Source organism: Thermobia domestica, chromosome 4, assembly GCF_964235325.1.
Source record: "Thermobia domestica chromosome 4, izTheDome1.hap1.1, whole genome shotgun sequence".
Lineage (NCBI taxonomy): Eukaryota > Metazoa > Arthropoda > Insecta > Zygentoma > Lepismatidae > Thermobia > Thermobia domestica.
This window is the reverse complement of record NC_137457.1, coordinates 2998834-3022155: the sequence shown is the minus strand read 5'-3', so window position 1 is coordinate 3022155 and position 23322 is coordinate 2998834. Positions and strand designations below refer to the sequence as shown.

General features: G+C 34.5%; 1 protein-coding gene across 4 annotated transcripts in view; it reads left to right on the top strand.

Moving 5' to 3' along the window:
* The window catches only part of LOC145683664 (RNA-binding protein 38-like), a 300719-nt gene that overhangs the window by 258470 nt on the left and 18927 nt on the right, over positions 1–23322 (top strand). For all 4 annotated transcript variants that reach the window (XM_081755011.1, XM_081755009.1, XM_081755010.1 and 1 more), the window contains one exon: positions 17329–17531. In XM_081755011.1, coding sequence (XP_081611137.1) covers positions 17329–17531 — 203 coding nt within the window. The remainder of the gene's footprint in view (positions 1–17328; positions 17532–23322) is intronic.

The following is a 23322-nucleotide window of genomic DNA, read 5'->3' as shown; positions in this document are numbered from 1 at the left end:
AAACTTTGATAATTTCGCGATTTAAAAGTTTCTGTTCTACTCTTCATTTATTTTTATGGAAAACTTAAGCTTCTTTTTTCTCTTTTTCTCCCTTCTCTGTGTGGAATTTATGTTTATGGAATACCTGAGTCACTGTTTTCTGCAGTTTATATTTTCGAAAATATACGTATTTGTTATGTCATTTATATATATATATATATATGGAAAATCTGAGTTACTCTTCGCTGCAGTTCAAATGGTCAAAAACGTTTGTCTTATATTGTGCCGTTTATGTTTATGGAAAACTTGAGTCACTTTTCTCTGCAGTTTATACTTTTGAAAAGTACGTCTTTGTTGTCCTATTTATGTTTACGGGAAATCTGAGTCACTGTTTTCTGCAGTTTATGTGTTCGAAAACGTATGTTTTCTTGTGCCATTTATGTTCATGGAAAATTTGAGTCACTTTTCTCTGCAGCTTATATGTTCGAAAATTGACGTCTTTATTGTGTCATTTATGCCTACGGGAAACTTGAGTCACTATTCTCTACAGTTTATTTGTTCGAAAACGTACGTCTTTGATGTGTCATTTATGTTTAGGAAAAACCTGAAGCACTGTTCTCTGCAGTTTATATGGTCAAAAACGTACGTACGTCTTTAATGTATCATTTATGTTTACGGAAAAAAAATCAGTCATTGTTCTCTGCAGTTTAGATTTTCGAAAATGGAAATTGAATTTATTTGTTGTGTCATTTTTGTTTAGGGAAAACCTAAACTTTTGTGCTTCTCTGCGATTTATGGTTTCGGGAAACTTAAACCTGTTCTTCTGTACGGTCTATGCTTTCAGAAGTCTCTGTTATTTCCTCTCTGCGATCTATGTTTTTGGAAAACCTATTACTTTTGTTCTCTGTGATTTATACTTTGAGAAAACATGATTATCATTTTTTGGTCGCGGTTTATGTTTTCAAAAGAATTGAGATCTCTCTTTTCTTCGAGTTATGTTTGCGGAAAACCTAAGCTCTGTTCTTTGATGCGTTATATATTTTTGGAAAACCTATGAGTTTTCTTCTGTTATTTATGTTTTAGAAAAAACATAAATATATGTTTCTCTCTGCGATTTTTGTTTCAGGAAAACTTAAATGTAAGTTTCTCTCTGCGATTTATGGTTTTAGAAGACCGAACACTGTTCTTCTCTACGATATGTGTGTACGGAAAACCTAGAAATGATTTTCTTTTCATATTACGAGTAATGTTTTTAGATAACATAAATATCTGTTCTTTCCTGTAATTGATTTCTTCGAAAAACCTCTGTATCCAGTCTCTGAGATTATTTTCGGGAAATCTAAGTATCTGCTCTCTGCGATTTATGTTTTGAGAATAGTAGTATTTTGTCATTCTTTGTGATTTATGTTTTCGGAAAACCTAACACCTTCCTTTTTGAGATTGATATTTTTGAAAAACATGTCTTGACCTTTATTATTATTATTATTATTATTATTATTATTATTATTATTATTATTATTATTATTATTATTATTATTATTATTATTATTATTATTATTATTAATAATAATAATAATAATAATAATAATAATAATAATAATAATAATAATATTGCAAAAATAAGTATTCTTTGTTCCTATTTACTTTTTCCAGGAAATCTGTTCTTCCCTACATTCTATCTTTTCGATTGTTCTCTGCGATTTGTTTTGAGTGGAATATCTGAGTCTCTGATCTTCTCTGCGATTTTCGGAAGTCTTATCCCCTTGTTCTTTTTTTTTTTTTTTTTTTTTTGTTTTGTTTGGAAAACTTGAATCTCTGTTTCTTTCTGCGAGTCTATTTTCTGAAAATATAAGTTTGTGTTTTTCTCTACAATTTAGTGCTTAGCTTCCACAACACAAGAAGAAAAATTATATTGTTCGAGATTCTTTTTTTTTACCTCTAATTTGTTGTTCATATATATGAAAGATTTTATACTAATAATGGCATTTCTCGTTGTTTTTAGTTTTTCATTGAATCTACTCCTATTCATTACAAATATATGCAAGTACTTATTTTTACTCACGTCATTTACATCCTTATTATTAGTTATGTGTTTTCCTTTTTTGATAAGTATGGTGTCTGACACCATACATACTCCTAATTATCTCTTGATATCATTGCTTTTATTCGGTCTTTTTGATATGTACTGTGATTGTTGGTCTTACATATACTGTGAAGATTGATCTTACGTATACTTGAGAGTAGATCTTACATATACTGTGAGGATTGATCATACATATACTGTGAGGGTTGGTCTTACATATACTGTGACGGTTGGTCTTACATACTGTGACAGTTGGTCTTACGTGTACTGTGAGGGTTGATCTTACATATACTGTGAGAGAGTCTTACATATACTATGAGGGTTGATCTTGTATGATGATCTGTATATTTGCAAATTGCACTGGAATCGAACCCTACTTGTAAGGATGTTGCATAAGGACTCAAAACTGTAGTTAACAGGAGGTACAATGGCTTAGCAATAGAGCGTTTACCTCTAATGCGAAAGGGTTCCTGGTTCGATCCTAAGTTTGTGATGGACAACTTCGCTGTCGTTATGTTTTCTCGGCGTTCTCCTGTTTTCTTCCAAGATCCTTAGCTCACGAATTCTTTAATAACCATCCACTTTCATAAAATCTCCTGCTATCATTAGCTTAAAGATCATATGCATGAGACATTGAAAAGAATTAAATTTAATTCGATTTCATAGATGTAACAAACCAAACCAAGATTGTAAAAAATCAGACTACAGTCATTAACTGTCGAGAAGTTCGAATTTTCAAGAAATTCTCGAATTTTACATGAGGGTCGTCCGCATAAGAGTAAATTTTCAAGTTCCAACACCATTTTTGCACTACAGATAATAAAGTTATATAGCACGTGAGTACAACCAGGAAAATCATACAGAAAAAGAATGCAACTATCGGATTATTTCGGAGAAATGTAGAAAATTTGTTTTGAAATAAGAAAAAAATGAATAGAAAATGATGTAGAACTTAGTGATGTTGACCAATAACCACGGAAAATGTTGCCAAAGAGTTGAGCCACTGCAACCAATCAGATAACTCCAGATCTTAATGAGGTTCTCGCCCACTCGGAGACTGCCAAGGGGCGTGGTCGCCACCGAGTATTGATCGGCCTACCCATTCGGACAAGAGCGAAGGACACCCTGGCGCCTGCCCTGTCCTTTAGCACACAGATACATACACAAACACATACACACACACATCTTAACACGAGTCGTCGCTTACGGAGACCAAAATCTATCTAGGAACGTGTGGAAGGGGGGAGGGAAGCATTTAGAGAATCCGGATTTGCAGTTGACTACGCAGTCGCATTGAATGTGACCTCAGCTCACGGAAAGAGAAGATTTTCAGGAATGAGATTCTTGTGGGATTATCCATCAAGGCATTCTTTGTCTTTCTGTAACTTTTCACAGCAAAGAAATGTTTATTCTCAGTATATTGCTTTCTGCTTCTAAAGTTTCGAACAGCACGTTCACTATATTCTTCTTCAGGTATTTTCTACTTTCAAACTTTCCAAACGCCACACTTATTTTCTCTTCTCTTCGGAATTTCAGAGCTAATTATATCTATTTTCAACGCTTCGATCACAATATACCAAATATTTCTTGACGTTTCTGTAATTTTCGAATATCTCATATCGTTCTCTAGTTTAAAATTGTCAAGCTTAAAAATATTTTTAAAAAGCCTTTCTTGGATTGTGTAGCTTTTAAACTTTCCATAAACTAGTAAGAGTTGGTAGCAAGGTTGTACCTTTTCCTCGAACAACCTCTTTGAGTTTGGTGTTAATATTTTTACCGCTTCTTTTGCTTAAAACTCTTCATCCCGGCGAAATTAAAATACCGCTAATTTTACAGTAATTATGTGATATCTTCAAATAGCTAAAAGATAATTGAAATATGGAACAAAAGCGCCCTAGACAATATTATTTTGCGTGAGGTACCGTTATCACAAGTCACCTAGTGGCTTTCCGTTTTCAGCTGTTTAGAAACGCGAAAATAAATGCCGATTTTCAAAATGACTCGAAATCGAAAGCAGATAAATGAGAAGTGATAACGGTTTCTCATGTAAAACAATACGGTCTAGGGCGCTCTTGTTCCACATTTCGATTATATTTTATCTATTTGAAGATATCACATAATTACTGTAAAATTAGCGGTATTTTAATTTCGCTGGGATGAAGACTCTTAAGTCGATAATATTTTATAAGCCAGCATTGTTATCCATCTCTAAGTATGTTGTTTAATAAAAAAATATGAAATTTTTATATACATTTTTCTTCACATTGAGTGTAAACTTTACTTTATATAATTAGTATTTTGGGTAATTTCAATTAGGATGCAGTAAATCTGGTTCATAAAATAGAACAGTGTTCTCAGTATTTAGGAAATATTTCGTTGAAAAACCATTGTTCTGACAGTTTCTCAAGAACAGGTATATATATGTCAGGGCGCAAAATTTCCGGTCGCCATTGCCGACTAGAAATTTAGAGCTGGCGACCAGTGTTCAGAGTAAATAGTTTCTGTCTAAACTTACAGGGCTGCGCAGTGTCTGTTTCGGACGAAAATAATTGTCACTGAGTGAGAGAAAACATAGAATGTGAAGTCTTCACAACGGATTCAGAGAGCGTTACACAAAAGTGAAGTCTTAAGATATTTTTTTTAACATGTATATGAATTATCCAGTTCAAAATTGATTATCCTGAATCTAATTGTCTAGTTTTGAAATTTTATGCCCTGATGTAATCTCTTTCTTTGTCAAACCAAAGACCGGGGGAGTGGGACCTCTCATAATTTGTACATGAGAGATAATGGCGACCATCATTTTTGGATTGGCGAGTGCGTCTGACTTTGAAATTTTGCGCCCTGCATATGTTCTAAAATGTAGTTTTCAGAGATTTGATTTGAAATATTGTCATAGTTAATTCCATTTTGGAATTTTTCATTGTCTTCAAAAAGCTCCATAACTATAATTTCCGTCTCAATTAGCATCGTATTCTTATCATTTGAGTTTTATTTTCCTGATTCTTGACTCTTCTATCATCTGTAGTAGTGGTATTCTGGATTTAGCCATTCGGCTCATATCTTCGTTATTTTGACAGTGTTTTCCATTCGAGATCCCCACTTCACTAATCACATCCCTTCTTGATACAGAGCCACTGTTTAAACACAATAACAGCGTAATACATTTCAGTCTGAAATATTTTTAATCCAGTTAATTAGCCCTGCTAAATCAGTGTTGAGGCTTTCATTTGGATCGTGAATTGTTGCAAGAAGACTGTAAATAGAAGTTGCTAGATGCATAACTACGCAATACTGTAGCCAATTCATCACTTCCAAGGAACTTAACGTATGCTATGCTTATGCCAAGTGCTAGAGAAAATACAGGGTGTCCGAGAAGTCCTTCCCTGATTACAGAAATTGATAACTCAGGCTAGAAATATGAAACTGGTGTTGAATTGTTTACAAACTATAAAAGTTTTTGTCTGTGTTAGGTTTGTTCTGTTTTACCAAGTCTCAATTTTTTTGGGGGGTTTAGGTTTGTAGTACGTAAGTAAGAAGCCATGCCAACCAACCAGGAGAAAGCACAGTGAGTCCTGTGGTACCATGAGACACGATCACCAACCACGGTGCAGAGACAGTTCCAGACAACATTTGGGAGGACTCCACCTGATGTCAAGAGCATTAAAGCCTGGTATGAGAAGTTCAAGAACACAGGGTCGGTTGCTGACCTTCCGAGGTCTGGTCGACCAAGAACCTCAGCAGACACGGTGGAGGCTGTGCGGCAGTCTTTTCTGAGAAGTCCTCAGAAATCGGTGCGCAGGGCCTAGATGTGCTACGTGCTACCAAGGGTGCTCATGTGGAAGTGTACTGATGTGACCAAAACTTTTATAGTTTGTAAACAATTCAACACCAGTTTCATATTTCTATTTTATTTCTATCCTGAGTTATCAATTTCTGTAATCAGGGAAGGACTTCTCGGAGACCCTGTATTTTTCTTCATATACTTCCTTACCACTGCACGACCCTAGTGTTCTTGTCATTTCTGTTCTGTTTGTTCGTTAGATCTCTTTCTTGTTACGCAGACATGACTATTTGGATAAGCGTTCGTCTTCCCAAAATTTCCCTGAATCCACACTGATATCTATTCAAATAAAAAAAAACATAATGCTATAGTATCTCTTCATCTGCAATGTTCTCTCCGTCTACAACAAAATATTACTATAATTTTGACACTGAACAACAGAGCGCAAAGAATTTTGATAGAAATAAAATTCGTATATCAACAATACAAGTACAAAAATGAACATCTTTTATTTTAACAAAAGAGACACTGATCAAAGCTTAAAACCCACTTTATTTTAAATTATAATTTGTAACTGTCTGTATTTTCAATTATTTTCGATAGTGTCTGAAGAAGGATATGCTGATATCCGAAACAGTTACAAATTATAATTTAAAATAAAGTGGGTTTTAAGCTTTGGTCAGTGTCTCTTTTGTTAAAACAATCAATCCAAAGCCATGAATAATCTTACTATCTTTTATTTACAGTCATTTCCCAGAAAAATTTCAACCGTTAAATACACATGAAACTTATAGGAAATATTCTTTAAGGACCATACGACCTGAAAATGTATTTTGCTCAAAATACTTTATTTTTTATCAGTTTTATCAAATTTTTATTAACCGTATTCTGTTCAGACTTTTGACTTTCCAAACTTTTAAACATCATAGTCACTATATTCATAAGAATCCTATGTTTTTAATTAAAGTTTTTACCCTGTGTTCGCCCAAATTTGTCTTTCTAAAGTTTTGAACGTGATAGTCACTGTTTCTATTTCACCGCTTTACCCTTCCAAAGTTACGAACACAGTGTTACACAGTGACAGTGACTATCACGTTCCTTAGACCTCCGAGATTTTTTTTTTTTTTTTTTTTTTTTTTTTTTTGTTTTAATCTCCCGTTTTTGCATAATATTTCTATAGTTTACATTATAACTAAAGCAGAGATATAAATAATACCGCTTTCAAATTTTAATTAATTAACCCTTAAGACGGTATAAAAGACATTCCCTGGAGGGACAACTAAGTACATGTTAGGCTGCAAGAGACCCTTACTGTATCACAACAGACGTGCAGGTAGAGTCCAAAGGTATTGTCACCATTCTTTGTTAGGTTTTTACCTTTCAAAGTTTTGAGCTCCGTAGTCTTTATGTTCCTCATTTATCGACACTTCCAAAGTTCCGAGCACCTTAACCATTATATAATTCTTCTTTGTTTTGTCCTTTCAAAGTTTTGAAGACCAAATTTTGTTTGGTTTTCATGAATCTATCCTTCTAAAGTTTTAGACAACACGTTTACTATGTATTACTGTATGTATTGTTTCTGCTTTCCAAAGCCCAGGACATCAAAATCATTATGTTATTCTTCATTTCTTTGTCCTTTCAAACCCACTATTACTATGGCATTCTTCATTTTTTCCTTTTTCTAAAACTTTCGAGCCCATTATTACTATGACATTCTTCATCCTTTTGTCCTTCCAAAGCTTTCGAATCAATATTACCGTGACATTCTTCATTCTGACCTTCCAAAGCTTTCGAACTCATTATTGTTATGATATTCTTCATTATTTCGTCCTTTCAAAGCTTTTGAGCCTGTTAAGTATTACCATGACATTCTGTATTCTTTTTCCTTCCAAAGCTTTCGAACTCATTATTACCATGACATTTTTCATTATGTTGGTCTTTCAAAGCTTTCGAATCCATTATTACCATGACGTTTTTCATTTTTTATCCTTTCAATGCTATTAAACCCTTATTACCATGACATTCTTCATTATTTTGTCCTTCTACAGTTTTAAAACTCATTCTTAACGTGATATTCTTCATTCTTTTTTCCTTCCAAAGCTTTTAAATGCATTATCACTATGGCATTCTTTATTCTTATGTTCTTCCAAGGCCTTCGAACCCATCATTGCTATGACATTCTTCATTCATTTGTTATCTCAAAGCTTTCAAATCCATTATTATCATGACATTCTTCATTCTTTTGTTCTTTCAAAGCTTTCGAACCCCATTATCACATTCTTTATTCTTTTGACTTTTTAAAGCTTTGGAAACCTTTATTAATATGGAATTCTCTATTGTTTTGACCTTTAAAAGCTTTCAAATTCATTATTACAGTAACATTCTTCATTGTTTTGAACTTTGATAGCTTTGATCATAGTTACCACATTTTTCCCCATTATGTACTTATAACCATTTGATGACACCTTATTCTTCTCAATTATATTATTTCAGTTTCAAACCTTGTTATCACTTTTCCTTATCTCTCTCTCTTATTTGACTTATCTCTCTTATCTCTTTCTCTTATCCCTTTCTCTTATCTCTCGTTGTGTCCTTCAAGAGTTTTGAATACCCTAATTATTATTTTCCTGTTAAACTTTCGAACAGGATAGTTTCAAATTTTTAACAAAAAAAAAGTGTTTCTCAAAACGAAAATCATAACAACATTTAAAGTTGATTTGTAGGTTTGGAGTATATGACGTCAACTTTTTAGCCCCGAGGCTGTATCAGAAACGTATTAGATTGAAACCACGTAAGCTATAGGAAAACTTATTTGAAAATAACATTTGTAAGGATCATTAAAAGTATATTTCATTTTCATTGGTACAATTTATTATAATTTTGTTTACAAGAAAAGGACATGTTAGTTATGTACAACATGACACGTTTCTAAAAGCTACATTATTGTGTATAAATGATCCTAAAAATGGGCCCCTGAAGATGAATAATAATAATAATGGCTTACACATTATCTTTTATTGTTATTCTTGCGTCATTTACGAGAAAGAACTGTTTTGAAAAACGAAGGATTTTTCGTTCAGGTCTTCGAATCGATAATGATGGAGGCGGTGTGGTTTAGTGGTCTACAACTTAAAATGTCAGAGGAGAATAGGACAGGGTGAGAGCTTTATATATATATATATATAATATACAATGGAAAATGAACGACCCTAATATCCACTTCTTTTGCATGTTACTTCCGCCCGCTCCCTTCCTTCCTTTCCGTTTACAAAACGGACACGAACAGCTCCGAATTCCGATCTTGATGTGTGATAATGGACCCTTGTCATTTGTAAAGGAGACACGTATATGCATGAGCTATTGTATAACATTCACACAAGTATATATATATGGAGCGTTCATATGATTATTTCCTCTCCCCTTCACCCATTTATTGTCATCTAATATTTTGTCAATATATTACGCCATATAGTAGTACCTAGTTGGTTATGTTACTACGTATTGTGTAATGATTACTGCTACTAATATTAGGGTAAAGTACAAGGATTTTTCTTCTTAAGTTTGATGCGTTTCGTGATAGGAAAAAAAAGCAATGTCACGTGTACAGCACATGAAGAAGTTTGCTTAGAATATTAAAACTAATTTGAATGGTATGCGACTAACCTGACTTTCAGGTATAGTTAGGTTGCATACTACAAAGGATGATTCATCTACTATAATAACCTTCTATAGGTATATCTTCAGATCAACTGAATGGGTCACCTCCTACAAACAAAAACTCGATTCCTTACTCTTGGCCCTGTGCATCCTGGGTTAAAATTGATGGTGATCCTTCATGTACTTCTTGAGATTTTTGTCTCCCTGAAGGTGGGCATGGTGGTTCCATGGTAAAGTGCTTACCTCTGGTTCGTGGAGTCGCTGGTTCACTCCCCAGCCAGGTAAGTTTCTGGTGGAGAACATCGTATCCCTGGGTTTTCTCGGGGTATTCCTGTTTCCTCACAGTTTTCATTCCACGAATTTTTCCATCATCCATCACTTGCTTGAATCATTGTTTCCCTTAATCGAAAAGTCATAATCGTGGGACAGGTTTCATTTTCTCCCTGGCGAATGAAGGCACAGAGTAACTAAGTATATAAAAGGTGTTTTTGCTTTAAAATAAACAAATCTTATTAAAAATTCTACGCCTTCCATTCTGTCTAGTGGGTAGCGCCTGCATCTTTAGTTCACGTGATCCGGATTGGATTGTCGCTGGGAGAGGTTGAAATTTGAACACAGTAAAATGGTTTGTTTTTTTCTGTAAGTTGTAGATTATATACTTAGATTAACAGGTTCGATTCTCAAACGGAACTCATAGCATTTGGATCCCACGTTAAGCTATAAGTCCCACGTCTATATAGCCTTGATACTGAACGAGACAATACGCTCCGAGTTAACTAAACCCATGCACAACCATAAACTATAGGTCATCTGATACAGTTTCGGTGCTGAAAAGCGGCTCTAAACTTCAATAAACTAATAACTGGAAAACTGTGGGGCCGCGATACTCAGTGGTAGAGCCTTCACCTATGGTGTGCATGGGGTCCTTGGTTCGATCCCAGCTCACGCCAAGTGAGCTTTGTGATGGACGAACACCGTGTGCATGAGTTTTCTCGAGATTTTTCCATTACCTCTCAATTTCTTCATTCCATCATTTCATTTATTTCTCATCGTCAACGTCTCCATTAGCCTAGCCGGTATAATCGTGGGACGTAAAACTTATAAAAAGAAGAACTAGAGAACTATGATTAGCCGAAGTTTTAAAGGCACGGTGACTCAGTGATAGAACGCTCGGTTTTTGTACGAGGTGCCCTGGTTCGATCCTACACAATATGAGTTTGCAGTGGACAATATCGTGTCCGAGAGATTTTGTCGTGATTCTTTCCTTTCCTCCCACATGCGTATTTCACCAATTATATCATAATGACTCAGTTCCATTAATCACCCGTCTCATTTAGTCTAAAGAACATAATCGTGGGACGTTAAACTAGTAATTTTATTTCAATAATCTCAACTTGTGGGTAGTTGGTTATCAAAGTGAAATGACAAAAATCCAGCTCGACTCAAGTGTTATGTTCAAAAATTACTTGTCGTATCTTAAATACAATGTAAGATAAGTATATACGTAAAGAGATTACAAATGTATTGAAAACGAACTTAACTTTCTCTCAACCCACTAACCCAATACTGTATATTTGAACAGGAAACATCTTCCAGATAGTTTCTCATTATGCCTACTTCTTATGCAACCATTACGATTCTTTAGTTGTTTGGGATGCCTAACAGTCAGGCGTAGAACATGGACAATAAAAGCCAATATTTTTGAATACAAAGGAAAGGAAGAAATTAAAAATATTTAAATATAAATGAACTTAATAAACCTTGAGCATACCCCGCTAATTTTAAACTAGATGTATGGTCAGCACATCGCGACTTCTATAATCGTACTTTTTTCATCCAAACAGTTCTCTGATTTTCCTTACGACACTGGGTGAACGCTGTACTTGCTTTCCGGAACAGTAGCATTCGATTACCAACCAAACTAATTCATCCAAATATTGACCAAACTCCACGCTGCTTGGCTTCAGTGACACCGGGAAAACGATACACAAGCTCGACTAGGACGTTAGGTCTAGTAATTTAAATATTCACATAAATTTTAAAAGATATTTAAATGCAAAATCAATTTGAAAAGATATTTATTATTATGAAAAAGTTAACAAATAGCTATGTAATTGTCACAGTGATGAAAGTGTTTCCCTAAAAAATACTCCATTTTCGAAGTTAAGTTTTTTCTTCTTTCCTTCTAGTTTAGACCTCCAAACTATGTGCAAGGGGAGTGTTATAGGACAGTTATGTCCGTCTGTATCGACAGATGGCAACAGTAAGAGCTATCTTTTGGTGGATATTCAGTTCATAATAACAGATTCTTTGTCTTCCTTGAATCCTCTATTCGAACCGGAAGTGGATGAAATAAACGATTTCCTGTATCAACATTTATCGCCATTGAACAAAAATGGTAACATATAGTGACATGTGGTTTTCTGAAGTCTATTCAGAGTCTCAAAAGGAAAACCTTTGAGTTTTACGTCCCACGGTTACGCCGGTTAGGCTAAAGGAGACGGTGGGGATGAGAAATGAATGAAGTGGTGGAATGAACAAAGTGGGTGGAAATGTGAGAACCCCGAGAAAACCCACGAGCACCGTGTTTGTCCAGCACAAAGTCCACACGGTGCGAGCTGGGATCGAACCAGAGACCCCAAGCACCGGAGGTGAACGCTCTATCACTGAGCCACCGCACCCGCGAGTCTCAAAAGGACATATCACAATTCGCTGCACTCTACCATTCCGATTTCAATACTGATTTGTATAAATCAAACACTATAGGAGATATCGAGATGTAACTTTTTTGTAATTCATTCATTGTCCGAAGATTAACATCCATTTCCTCCGTTGACCTTCTATTCAAATCAGAAGAGGTTCAAAATGACCATTTGCGGTATCAAAATTTATTTCCATAGAACAAAAATGGTAATAGATAGCAGCAAATGGTTTCCTGCAATGGGTCAAGAGAACATATTGTCACAATCCGAAACACTCTACCGAAACTAGAAGTGGTTAAGGTGGATCACTAGGTGTTCCCAGTGCTATGTTAAACGCTGCTTAAATAGTGTGGCGTTGCCAGATAGTGTCGAGTGTTTACTGATGCCAGATAATAAAGGAAGTATTCATGGAATTCTGCTTGGATACTTACTAGAGAAATTAGTTTTCGACTATTACCGCAATTCCTCTTGTAAAATCGCAACTCTAAAATCCAGGACTTTTCTTATTGTGACTACTACGGTAAACGTACAAATTTGGCAACGTCGCACTATGGCGTTCTGCGCAAGTTCGTCTCAAAATCTATTTCCTTAAATGTAAATTAATATTTAAATAAAATATGAAACATGACACGAAAAACGGTCAAACAACATATCTATTTCCTAATAAGATCGTTACTTTAAAATACTTTACACATACAAATAAACATTACGTAAAACTGAGCACTTCTAGTAAGATTTTACAACAAGTGCCATCTTGTGTGCTCACTGTAAAACGAATTAAATATTTTCTTTTATTTGTTACATTTTTTCCATATCGGAAGACACAACCAAATGAATCAGTGTCTAGTGCTGTAGCTGAAACATTACTCTATGTTATAGTACAATATTTATAATAGGTAACGTTTCATTGCGCAGTAGTTAAGGTAATGAGCTAAAATATGTACTGACTTCTGGGTGGTGATCCACCTTAAAATTTGCTAGTGCTTCTGGTTTCAATATTTATTCCCATAGAGCAAAACTAACAATAGAAGGCGACAAATGACCTTTCGCTATGATTTAGGATTGCAAGAGCAGAATTTCACCTAAGCTTTTTAAAAATTTTTTCCAAGTATTCTTCCGGTTTCAATATTTTTTCCTATATATCAAGAACTCTTAGCTGGTAAGGAGAAACTGTTTGTGATGTGGAGTCAGCATCCCAACTATTCTCTGATCTTATCCTTTTATTATAATCGGAAGTGATACATCTGCTACTCCTTGTTTGATTATTGAATCCTCATGTTTAGAAGTCTATCACAGTTTCACACCATGAAAAAAACACTAACAAGTTTTCTACTAAGAATGTATTACTTATTAAGTTAGCTGTTCTATCCTTGCTTTTTTTCGGACTCTTTGGGTTATATCCTGCAATCATAGCGGATAAATTATCATTCCAGCACCGATAACAAAAATCTTAAGATATGTAAAAATGTATATTAAAGAAAGAGAAGGGGGACGCGGTGGCTCAGTGGTAGAGCGTTCACCTCCGGTGCTTGGGGTCTCTGGTTCAATCCCAGCTCGCGCCGTGTGGACTTTATGGTGGGCAAACATCGTGTGCGTGGGCTTTCTCGGCGTTCTCTCGTTTCCTCCCACTGTCTTCATTCAACTATTTCACTCATCTCTCATCATCACCGTCTCCTTTAGGCTAACCGGCATAACCGTGGGACGTAAAACTTAAAGATTTCATTTCATTTTAAAGGAAAGAAAAATTTGAAATTATGTACTTATGCTTAAAACGTTAAAAAATACTCAATGAGAAGTCGTAAAAAGTGCTATAAAATAGTATAGCGAGTGAATAAGCACACGAAATAAAAAATAAACTATGAACAGCCTGTGTATTATAAACATAATAACAGATAAAATCAACAGTAAGGAGATCATTTCTTACATTTTTGTAACAATGTAGATATTGCACATTCGAACGTTTACTGTTCCTATGTAAAGTCTATGGACACTTTGCCGATGAATTATCTTTGTTCAGAAGAATGGTTTCATCAAAGCGAAATGATACAAATCTTTCGCGGGACGATGTCTGTCTTTGAATACAATTTCATCAAATTCGGTTCATCCGTTTTGCCGTGGTAATATAGCACACCAAGTTATACTGTATATTATTTAGTTTTGCCCAGGGCCGTGCTGTGAGGGAGGCGAGCGAGGCGACGGCCTCGGGCACCGAAGTAAGGGAGCGAAAAATTCGGGGGGAAAAGGAAAAAAGATACAAAAAATTGTTTGGAATATATGTATGGGGGCGCCGTCGTATACTCTCGCCCCGGGCGCTGGTTTTCCACGGCACAGACCTGGTTTTGCCCATGATGTACAAATTGAAGCTGTCTCGTCTCATCAGCAACCCTAACCAACAGAAACGCTTCCCTAGATGTGTATTTAAGTCTGAAATTTAAATGACGTTATAGCCCTCATCCTCGCTGTGAGATATACTGACTAATTGGGAATTTACAATACAAAGAATTGAACGTATGTTGTGTCGGAAAAATGTCGTGAAAGTAATATCTCACTGTGATAATGTATATGCTAATATTAGAAGACTTGCGTTTCGTCTCTTCTCTTTATGACGCATGAGTCAATTATCTGCGTTAGAAAATATAAAATAAAAAAAGAAAGCGATATAGCTTGTGTTATATTTCTCACTTAGTGGTAACAATAGTCTTTCATTTTCTATCATTAGTAATAATCAGAAACATTTATCGAAAAATGAATACAGCATAGAACAGATATTCTTATCTAATTAGTTTATATTCATTTTTTCCTGCTGTAATTAGCTACATTTATTATAGTGCGACACAGCTGTAATTATGTCAGCGGCTAATGAATAGTTATGGACACGCCAAAGAGAAAAGCGAATGATAATGATATGAAGTGTTACTACTGTTTTTGATATTTTTTTTATATTTTTTGATATTTTTTTTACAGTGACACCTATCTTATGTAGGTCATCATCAATTTCATTCAAAAGTGTACAACTTACAAATATACGGTAACAATTATTTCTAGAATATAAATACTGCATGTAATAAATATGTTAGCTTGTCATTAGTATGTTTATTGCTGCATTCTGATTATCTAGAAAGTACTATAGTGCATTATTTTTTTTCTGTTTTCCACGTGTTATAATAGGTGTAGATAAAAATTCTCAATTTGTGGAAGTACGCCGCACCGAATACAGAATTACTCATCCCTTTTCGCTCCTCTGAGTATCAAAAAAAAAAACAAAAACGACAGACTTTGTTTTTGTTTTCTTCTTCTTCTTCTCTCTTTTTCTTTGGAGATAGTAGTGTATTTTTCAGAAAAGGAGATAAATTATCATATTGTTCTTTAAATTCCGCAATATTTCAACTAAAAAAGCCGAAAAGTGGGGATAGAATCGTTAAATATATTTAAGAAACCCAAGGCATAAAAATAAGAATACAAATCATTAAATCTCATTCTGTGTGATATTAAAGCAGTTGGAATTGGTACGCGCTCCGTTCCGAAGATAGTTTTTCATATTGTCTTTATGTCTCTTCTAGATACATAATACTTCTCGAAGATGATATTTCATATCATCTTCACATCTTCTTCTAGATACACCCTACTTTCCGAAGGTATTGCTTCTTATCTTTCCATCTTCTAGATACACCCTATTTTCCAAAGGTCTTGTTTCATATTACTAACCATCTTCTTCTAGATGCATCCTACGTTCTAAAAGTCTTTTTTCACATTATATTCCCATCTTCTTATAAATACAGTTTACTTTCCGAAGGTATTGTTTCATATTATCTGCCATTCTTTTCTAGATACATCCTTCTTCTGGAAGGAATTGTTTCATATTATCTTCCCATATTCTTCTCGATACACTCTTTCTTCCAAAGATATTGTTTTGTATTATCTTCCTGTCTTCTGCTACATTTGTAGTACTTCCTGAAGATCTTGTTTCATAATACCTTCCCATTTTCTTCTAAATACACCTTACTCCCCAGAAGGCCTTGTTTCGTATTTCTTTCCCACCTTCTTCTAGGTTCACGCTGCTTGCCAAAGGTCTTATTTCACACTATCTTCCCATCTTCTTCTAGATACAGCACAATCTCTGAAAGTATTGTGTTATATTATCTGTCATTTTCTTTTAGATACATCCTTCTTCTCGAAGACATTGTTTCATATTATCTTCCCGTATTCTTCTCGATATATTCTTTTTTCCAAAGGTATTGTTTCATATTATCTTCCCATCTTCTGCTAGATTTGGCGTACTTCCTGAAGTCTTGTTTCACAATATCTTTCCATTTTTTTCTAAATACACCCTACTTCCCAATAGGTCGTGTATCGTATTTTCTTCCCATCTTCCTCTAGGTACACCCTATTTCCAAAGATCTTTTCTCATATTATCTTCCATCTTCTTCTAGATACATTCTGCTTTCTGGAGATATTTTATACTATCTTTCCGTCTTGTTCTAGACTTCACTGACTGTTCTAGACTGAAAGACCTCATATTCAATTGTTTCCCAACTAGAACTCTATATAACTTGTGTGAGCTTCCATACAGTCGACGTGTCCTACCTATCTTATGCACCTTGATCCAGTAAAGCATATAATATCCAGGGATGCGTATATATCTAATATTCATTGACCCTTTTGATGGTCTCTCTTGACTCCAAGAACTTTACTACTTTGCTTTCGGACACTCTCAGTTGACATTCATCCCATCACATTAATGATTAAGTACAATCAAAGAAGTACAAAATGTAGAATTATGCGCTGTCACAAAGCATCAAAATGTGAGTGGTTAATCAGCAAGTAACGTTGCTTTTCAGCACGTGAGCTGTATGAGACACGACCTATTGTTTCCGGAAACTATGCACACAAAAATGCCACGAAGAGTCACGCTTGTCAAAATTCGTAGTAACAATTCATAGAATATATCTACATAATATAAAGTACAATATAGATAAATTACGTCTATATATTACATACAAATTTGTTTACTTATGAATCTTTTGAAAACTAAATATTTCAAAATATCTTGTGGGTGGGTATCATTTGTCATATAATTCGTTTTAGAAATCTGCAATATATGTTCTTATTTTGTTATTTTTCAGAGTTCCTCCAGCGTACGTTTATGCTTCCCCGTATTTGACAGCTCCTGGGATGGTTCCTTTGCAACCAACGGCAGCGCCACTTCATGCAGCTGCAGCGGCCGCAGCGGCAGCGGCCTCAGGGCCTCCGTTCTATGATTATCCTACAGCTTATTCTGGCCAGTATCCCAATGGTTTTGACGCATATCCTTACTCTAGTGCTACAGGTAAGTTCATACAGTGCATAAGTTAGGTTATTCTACACTTTAAATGAAACAAGTGAGTTGGGTTTCATATTTTATGGTAGACTTCCAGATTATGGTCTCATCGTGCAATATTGTAAACGGATGTGATAGATCTGCCCCTTCCGGCTTTAATAAAGGAGCAAATGCGAAGTATGATCTTTGAATCCATACATAAACGTTTCTCGCTCTTTTGTGAAGTTTTTGTTATAAAGGAATACGGTACTGAAACAAGAAGTAGTTAAACTTAATACTTTCACTTTTCGTAGAGTGGTTAGGATAGAGAAGGAACCTATTCTTTCAAGCTGTTATATTCGAGGTAACTTGTACTCATGAAAAGTAAAGATATAGGTAAATTCTGTTATTGAAAGAGACTTTTCAAACTGTTCTTGAAAAGTTTGCAGATTCAGCTCTTCCCGAGGGAGGCGACAACTTTATTTTATAATTTTAATTGGAAATGTAAGTCTTTAACACAATGTTTAAAATGAGTTGCTCTCTTTTTTCTTTAAAATTACTGATTTATTTAAAATTGGGTTGAATAAATCGTATTTTGAATGTTTTAATAAAGATAATTCACTTTATGTAGGAGCTTCCGGAATGAAGATCGAATGTGTAACACATTTGTAGATCCCTTAAGTCTATCTATCTATATAAATAAAAACAAAAGTGACTACGTTTGTGACTTAATAACTCTTGAACCATTCGACCGATCTCTATCAAATTTTCAACATAGATGCATTTTGAGTCTGGGATGGGTTTTATCATTTCATTTTGACGATAAAAGTTACAAGAGAGAGGATATATATATAAATTATCGAATATGACTGATATTAGTGTCAAATCCATAGCTTTCAGGGTCGCTGAGATGAACAGTGACACTTCCGAGACGTTTAAATTCAAATTCAGTCCCGCAACTTAGGGCAGGGGGAGGGGAATATATAAATGATCGAAAATGACGGATGTTAGAAAGTGCTTCAGCAATGTGACCGACTACTATAACATACTGCTAATTTTTCTTTTTAACCCAGCAAAGCGAGTAATTGATGCTAGTAAATTAATAAAAAACAAATAATATCAAAACTATAGAAATATCAATTCTTGTTTAAATAAATAAAGTAGTTCTTTTTGAGTGCAAATACAAAAGCTCCTCAGAAAGTATTTTCTCAACTTTAAAAAAAAATAGTTGCTGGAAAATCTTTGAAACAACGTTTTAAGAATTTTGCCATTTAAAATTTCTAAGCAGAACGTCGACACATCTTCGACGGATAAATATTTCCGATTTTGTAGTTCTCCTTCAAGATGGTAGGTGATGGGATGATACATTTCTCAGAAGTACAAGTCGATTTTGAAAATATATATTTTATATGGAATACTTTATACATGCAGACACGCTCATTCTTGTTTGGGAATTAATTGCACTTAAGTAAACAATAATATTTGACCAAACTAAAAACGTATATATTTACGACTTAAGTTACGTTAATATGAGACTAACTTCACCTCACATTTCATGGCACAAACTTTAACTTTCTGAGACCTATAGGAATCGTTTAGATGGTTACTACACAAAATTATTCATCTGTATCATCTTTATATCCATATCTATTTAACTCTACGGACGAACTTTAAAATATCATTTTTCTCAGAAGATGGAAGAATTTTGGTATTTTACAAAATTTGTGGAAAACAATTCGTTGAAGTTGTTTTATCTTGAAGGCATTTCTGGAACATAAAAAGCTTCCTCTTACTAATAATTAATTTTCTTATACTTGGAAATACTTTTTCGTTGACAATTGTTCGAAAGAAAGATACGATGTTGTATTTGAACTTATTGTACAGATATTGACAATTAATAATACAGATATAATTTATACAAATATGACAAATATTAAATAAATCTTTCTCTGTATTATAAAATTATCAGAGCTGGAGTTTCCTTGAGAAATTCCAAAATCTGATCAGCATACTCGATTCCATTCTGCACAGCATGGACACGTGTTTACGTGACCTTCACCTGTGTTAAAAGAATGAGTCCGTTCTAGCCTTATCTATAGTTGTACTTGTACATAGCATAGTTTGGAAATCTGCAAACTCCAGTATAAAAGCGGATGGGAAAAACGGCTTTTTTACAAACTGGTTTCTAAGAAACTGAGAACCGATATCTTGGACCTGTTTAAAACCGGTTTTAGGAAATGAAATCTTTCAGTTTTATGTCCCACGGTTATGCCGTGTGGGCTAAAGGAGACGGTGATGATGAGTAATGAATGAAATGGTGGAATGAAGAAAGTGGGAAGAAACGGGAGAACCCCGAGAAAACCCATGCACACGGTGTTTGTCCACCATAAAGCTCACTTGGTACGATTTGGGATCGAACCAAGGAACCCACATACGAGAAGTGAACACTCTACCACTGAGCCACCGCGGCCCCGACCAGCACATTGCAGTCTATTCTTGAGTGGCATGCGTTTTCGTTCATGTGGGAAAACAACAAATGGCAGCAGAATATGCATCATTTCGCCATTACTACACAAAACGTATACGTGTACGTCGAATCGCCTCCCTAAGCACTACGAGAGTTTGTACACGTGTACGTCGGAGAGTTAAACTATAAATGGAGCTTCAGATAGAATTCTTAAAGACCAAATATATCCGAAATGACCTGAAAGTGGACTTGATTCTCTTTTGTACTAAACGTGTCATATGAGACGTCGACAGTTTAGGGCGAAATCCGAATTGTTATAGTGCGTTCAAATAAAAATGCTCTCCCACTGGAAATTGAAACCGGGACTACGTGCATCAAAGACGCACACTCTACCACTAACACTGGGAAGGGTTGAGTTGATTTTGAGTTTAATGTCCCTTTCAGCGGCGAGACTATATGAGATATGACCTGCTAATTAACGTGGAATCCGAACCACATGAGCTCCCGCCGGGAATCGATCTCGGGTCTCCCACGAACCACTGGGAAAAGAGGGGTTTTGCAGTATTGTCTGCATGGTGGGTATAAAGTCTGGAATAAACTAGGGGTCCATGGAATGTAATACAACACGTCACAGTTTCGTATAGTTCTCCGTTGCTCATAGAAAAAAAGAGTTTGCTTGAACATTTTACATAAGCACAAGAAAGCTCGGGACAAAAATGGAGCTGAAGTAGGAAATGATACTATAGTAACTGATTACATTAACCCACAAAAACTAATAATAATAAATAAATAAAAAATAAAAATAATAAATAAATTAATTAAAAGAAAATGAAAAAAATAAAATAAAAGTTTCGGGTGAAATAGAAATTATAATTGATGTAAACAAAGATTTATGGTAGATACATACCTTACTATATTTTCCAGTTGCTTGGAATTCACATTCAAGCACTTATAGCGTGACACGTTTTCTTTTTTTAAGTACCGCTATTGTACTTTATTAATGACAATGTATTAACCCATGTATGGACAGCACTTTTAAGTTCATCAGCAGTGGGAAAGTGCTTTTGGAAGAAGGAACATTCAACTGAAGCATTCATCATACTCATTACCCCCCTCCCCTCCCCGCTTAGTTTGTGGTGTGGGAGGAGTACAATAAGAACCGTGTTCCTCGAAAGTACTACCTAGTATTTGGGACTATTCAGCGAATATGAAGCTCTACTTTTTCTTTTTTAAAAACTGATGTTTTCTTTGTGAAAGAAGACTAAGAAACGTAAAATCTTCGTGAAGCCAAAACTTTTCTAGTACCTGGCATTCGAAGGCAACAGGATTGGTTGTCAAAATAATACCAGAAAAATAACCATCTCATTACGATTTCACGTACTGTTTAAATAATACAAAAATATCTTGCATTTGACTCTGACTTTGAATATATAATAATTGGAGAGCCAAAATATAGGGGAAACAAATATCTCTGTCTGTCGTTAATTCTTAAAGATATTGGGAAAATAATTAAAGTAAAGCTTTATCCACACAAAATTATAGGATCTAGTTTGTGAATCGAGTAAAATTACAGAGAGTTAAAAGAATAAAAGAATATGAAAGTAAACTTCCTGCACAATTACGTGGGAGACCAACCGTCTAGTGTTCGATTCAATAGTGACAGTTTTTACTATACATAAAAAAAAATATAACTTATATATGGTTAAAAAGTATGTCTTACAACATCACCAACTTTGTCGTTTCCACCCAAGTTCTCGTTTTGCTATCCGAGCCAGAAATCGAATGGGTTTCCCTGGTCTCTTACTAATGTTTTTCATATTAAACAATTTACGCTATTTTGAATCTTTAGGTTCTCTATTCACCATATTTTTATTTTTACCTAATGTCTCAAGTGTGTACGTGACCATCTTCAGGCTTCTCTTAAAACTAATTGACTAAAAACATTTTTTTAAAAATCCATTAACCTAAATATTTTAAAATTCTTTTTCTCATCATTAAGATAGTCATCACCAGATCTACAAAATATTTCTTTCTAAAACAATTCCCTTTCGTCCAATTTCAAGACAATACAAAATAATACCGTTCACTGGAATATCCTTTTCACATTGTAATAAAAATTATTAATATATCTTATATAAAATATGATTTTTTTCTTATTTTCACTTTGTCCTTATAATTTGATCGCAGTACATATAATAGGTTAGTGGGTGTTAATCTTAACAAAAAAAGTTCCAGACTGTATTTGTGTTACAGGAATGGTTTTTATTTGAAGTGTTGCATGAGAAGTCTATCATTACGTTTAATTTAAATATAAATATACGTTTCTTGCGTTCAATTAACTATGAATTCTAGTAATTGCATTTTTATCCTTCCTGTATTTCAGCTTCAATTTCTGCTAAAGCCATCTTCATGGAAACAGTATTACAAGAAACTGTCGAACTGCTCTGTAGATCATATGGCTATGTTCTTAAACCTACATTTATCCTAAGTCTGCAAAACTTTTAAGTATGCTAAGATAACAGTACTCGTTAGCAGTAGCGTACGCAAGGACAAGTTCCCAGGTTTTAACCTCACTCTTGCAAAAAAGAAACATTATCATATTAAGACAAGAATACAAATACCTTAAACCAATAGTTGCCAAACTTATGAAGCTTCTGAGCTATGGTACCATTTCTAAATCCTACTGTAAGCTACCGCACCATTTCTAAATCCTACTGTAAGCTACCGTACCATTTCTAAATCCTACTGTGAGCTATGGTACAATTTCTAAATCCTACTGTAAGCTACCGTACCATTTCTAAATCCTACTGTGAGCTACCGTATCATTTCTAAATTCTACTGTGAGCTACCGTATCATTTCTAAATCCTACTGTGAGCTACCGTACCATTTCTAAATCCTACTGTGAGCTACCAAGCAAAAGAACTACAAACTATTTTTAAAAAATAATCTTAAATTTGTTTATTGCCTATAAACTTACATTTCTAGTAAATATGAAATCAACCTATCCAAGTTAGCAAATGTCTAATATACACACGGAAAACATAACGTTTAGTAAATTTCTAATATACACACGAAAAACATAGCGTTTAGCAAATGTCTAATATACACACGAAAAACATAACGTTTAGTAAATGTCTAATATACACACAAAAAATATAACGTTTAGCAAATGTCTAATATACACACGGAAAACATAACGTTTAGTAAATTTCTAATATACACACGAAAAACATAACGTTTAGCAAATGTCTAATATACACACGAAAAACATAACGTTTAGTAAATGTCTAATATACACACAAAAAATATAACGTTTAGCAAATGTCTAATATACACACGAAAAACATAACGTT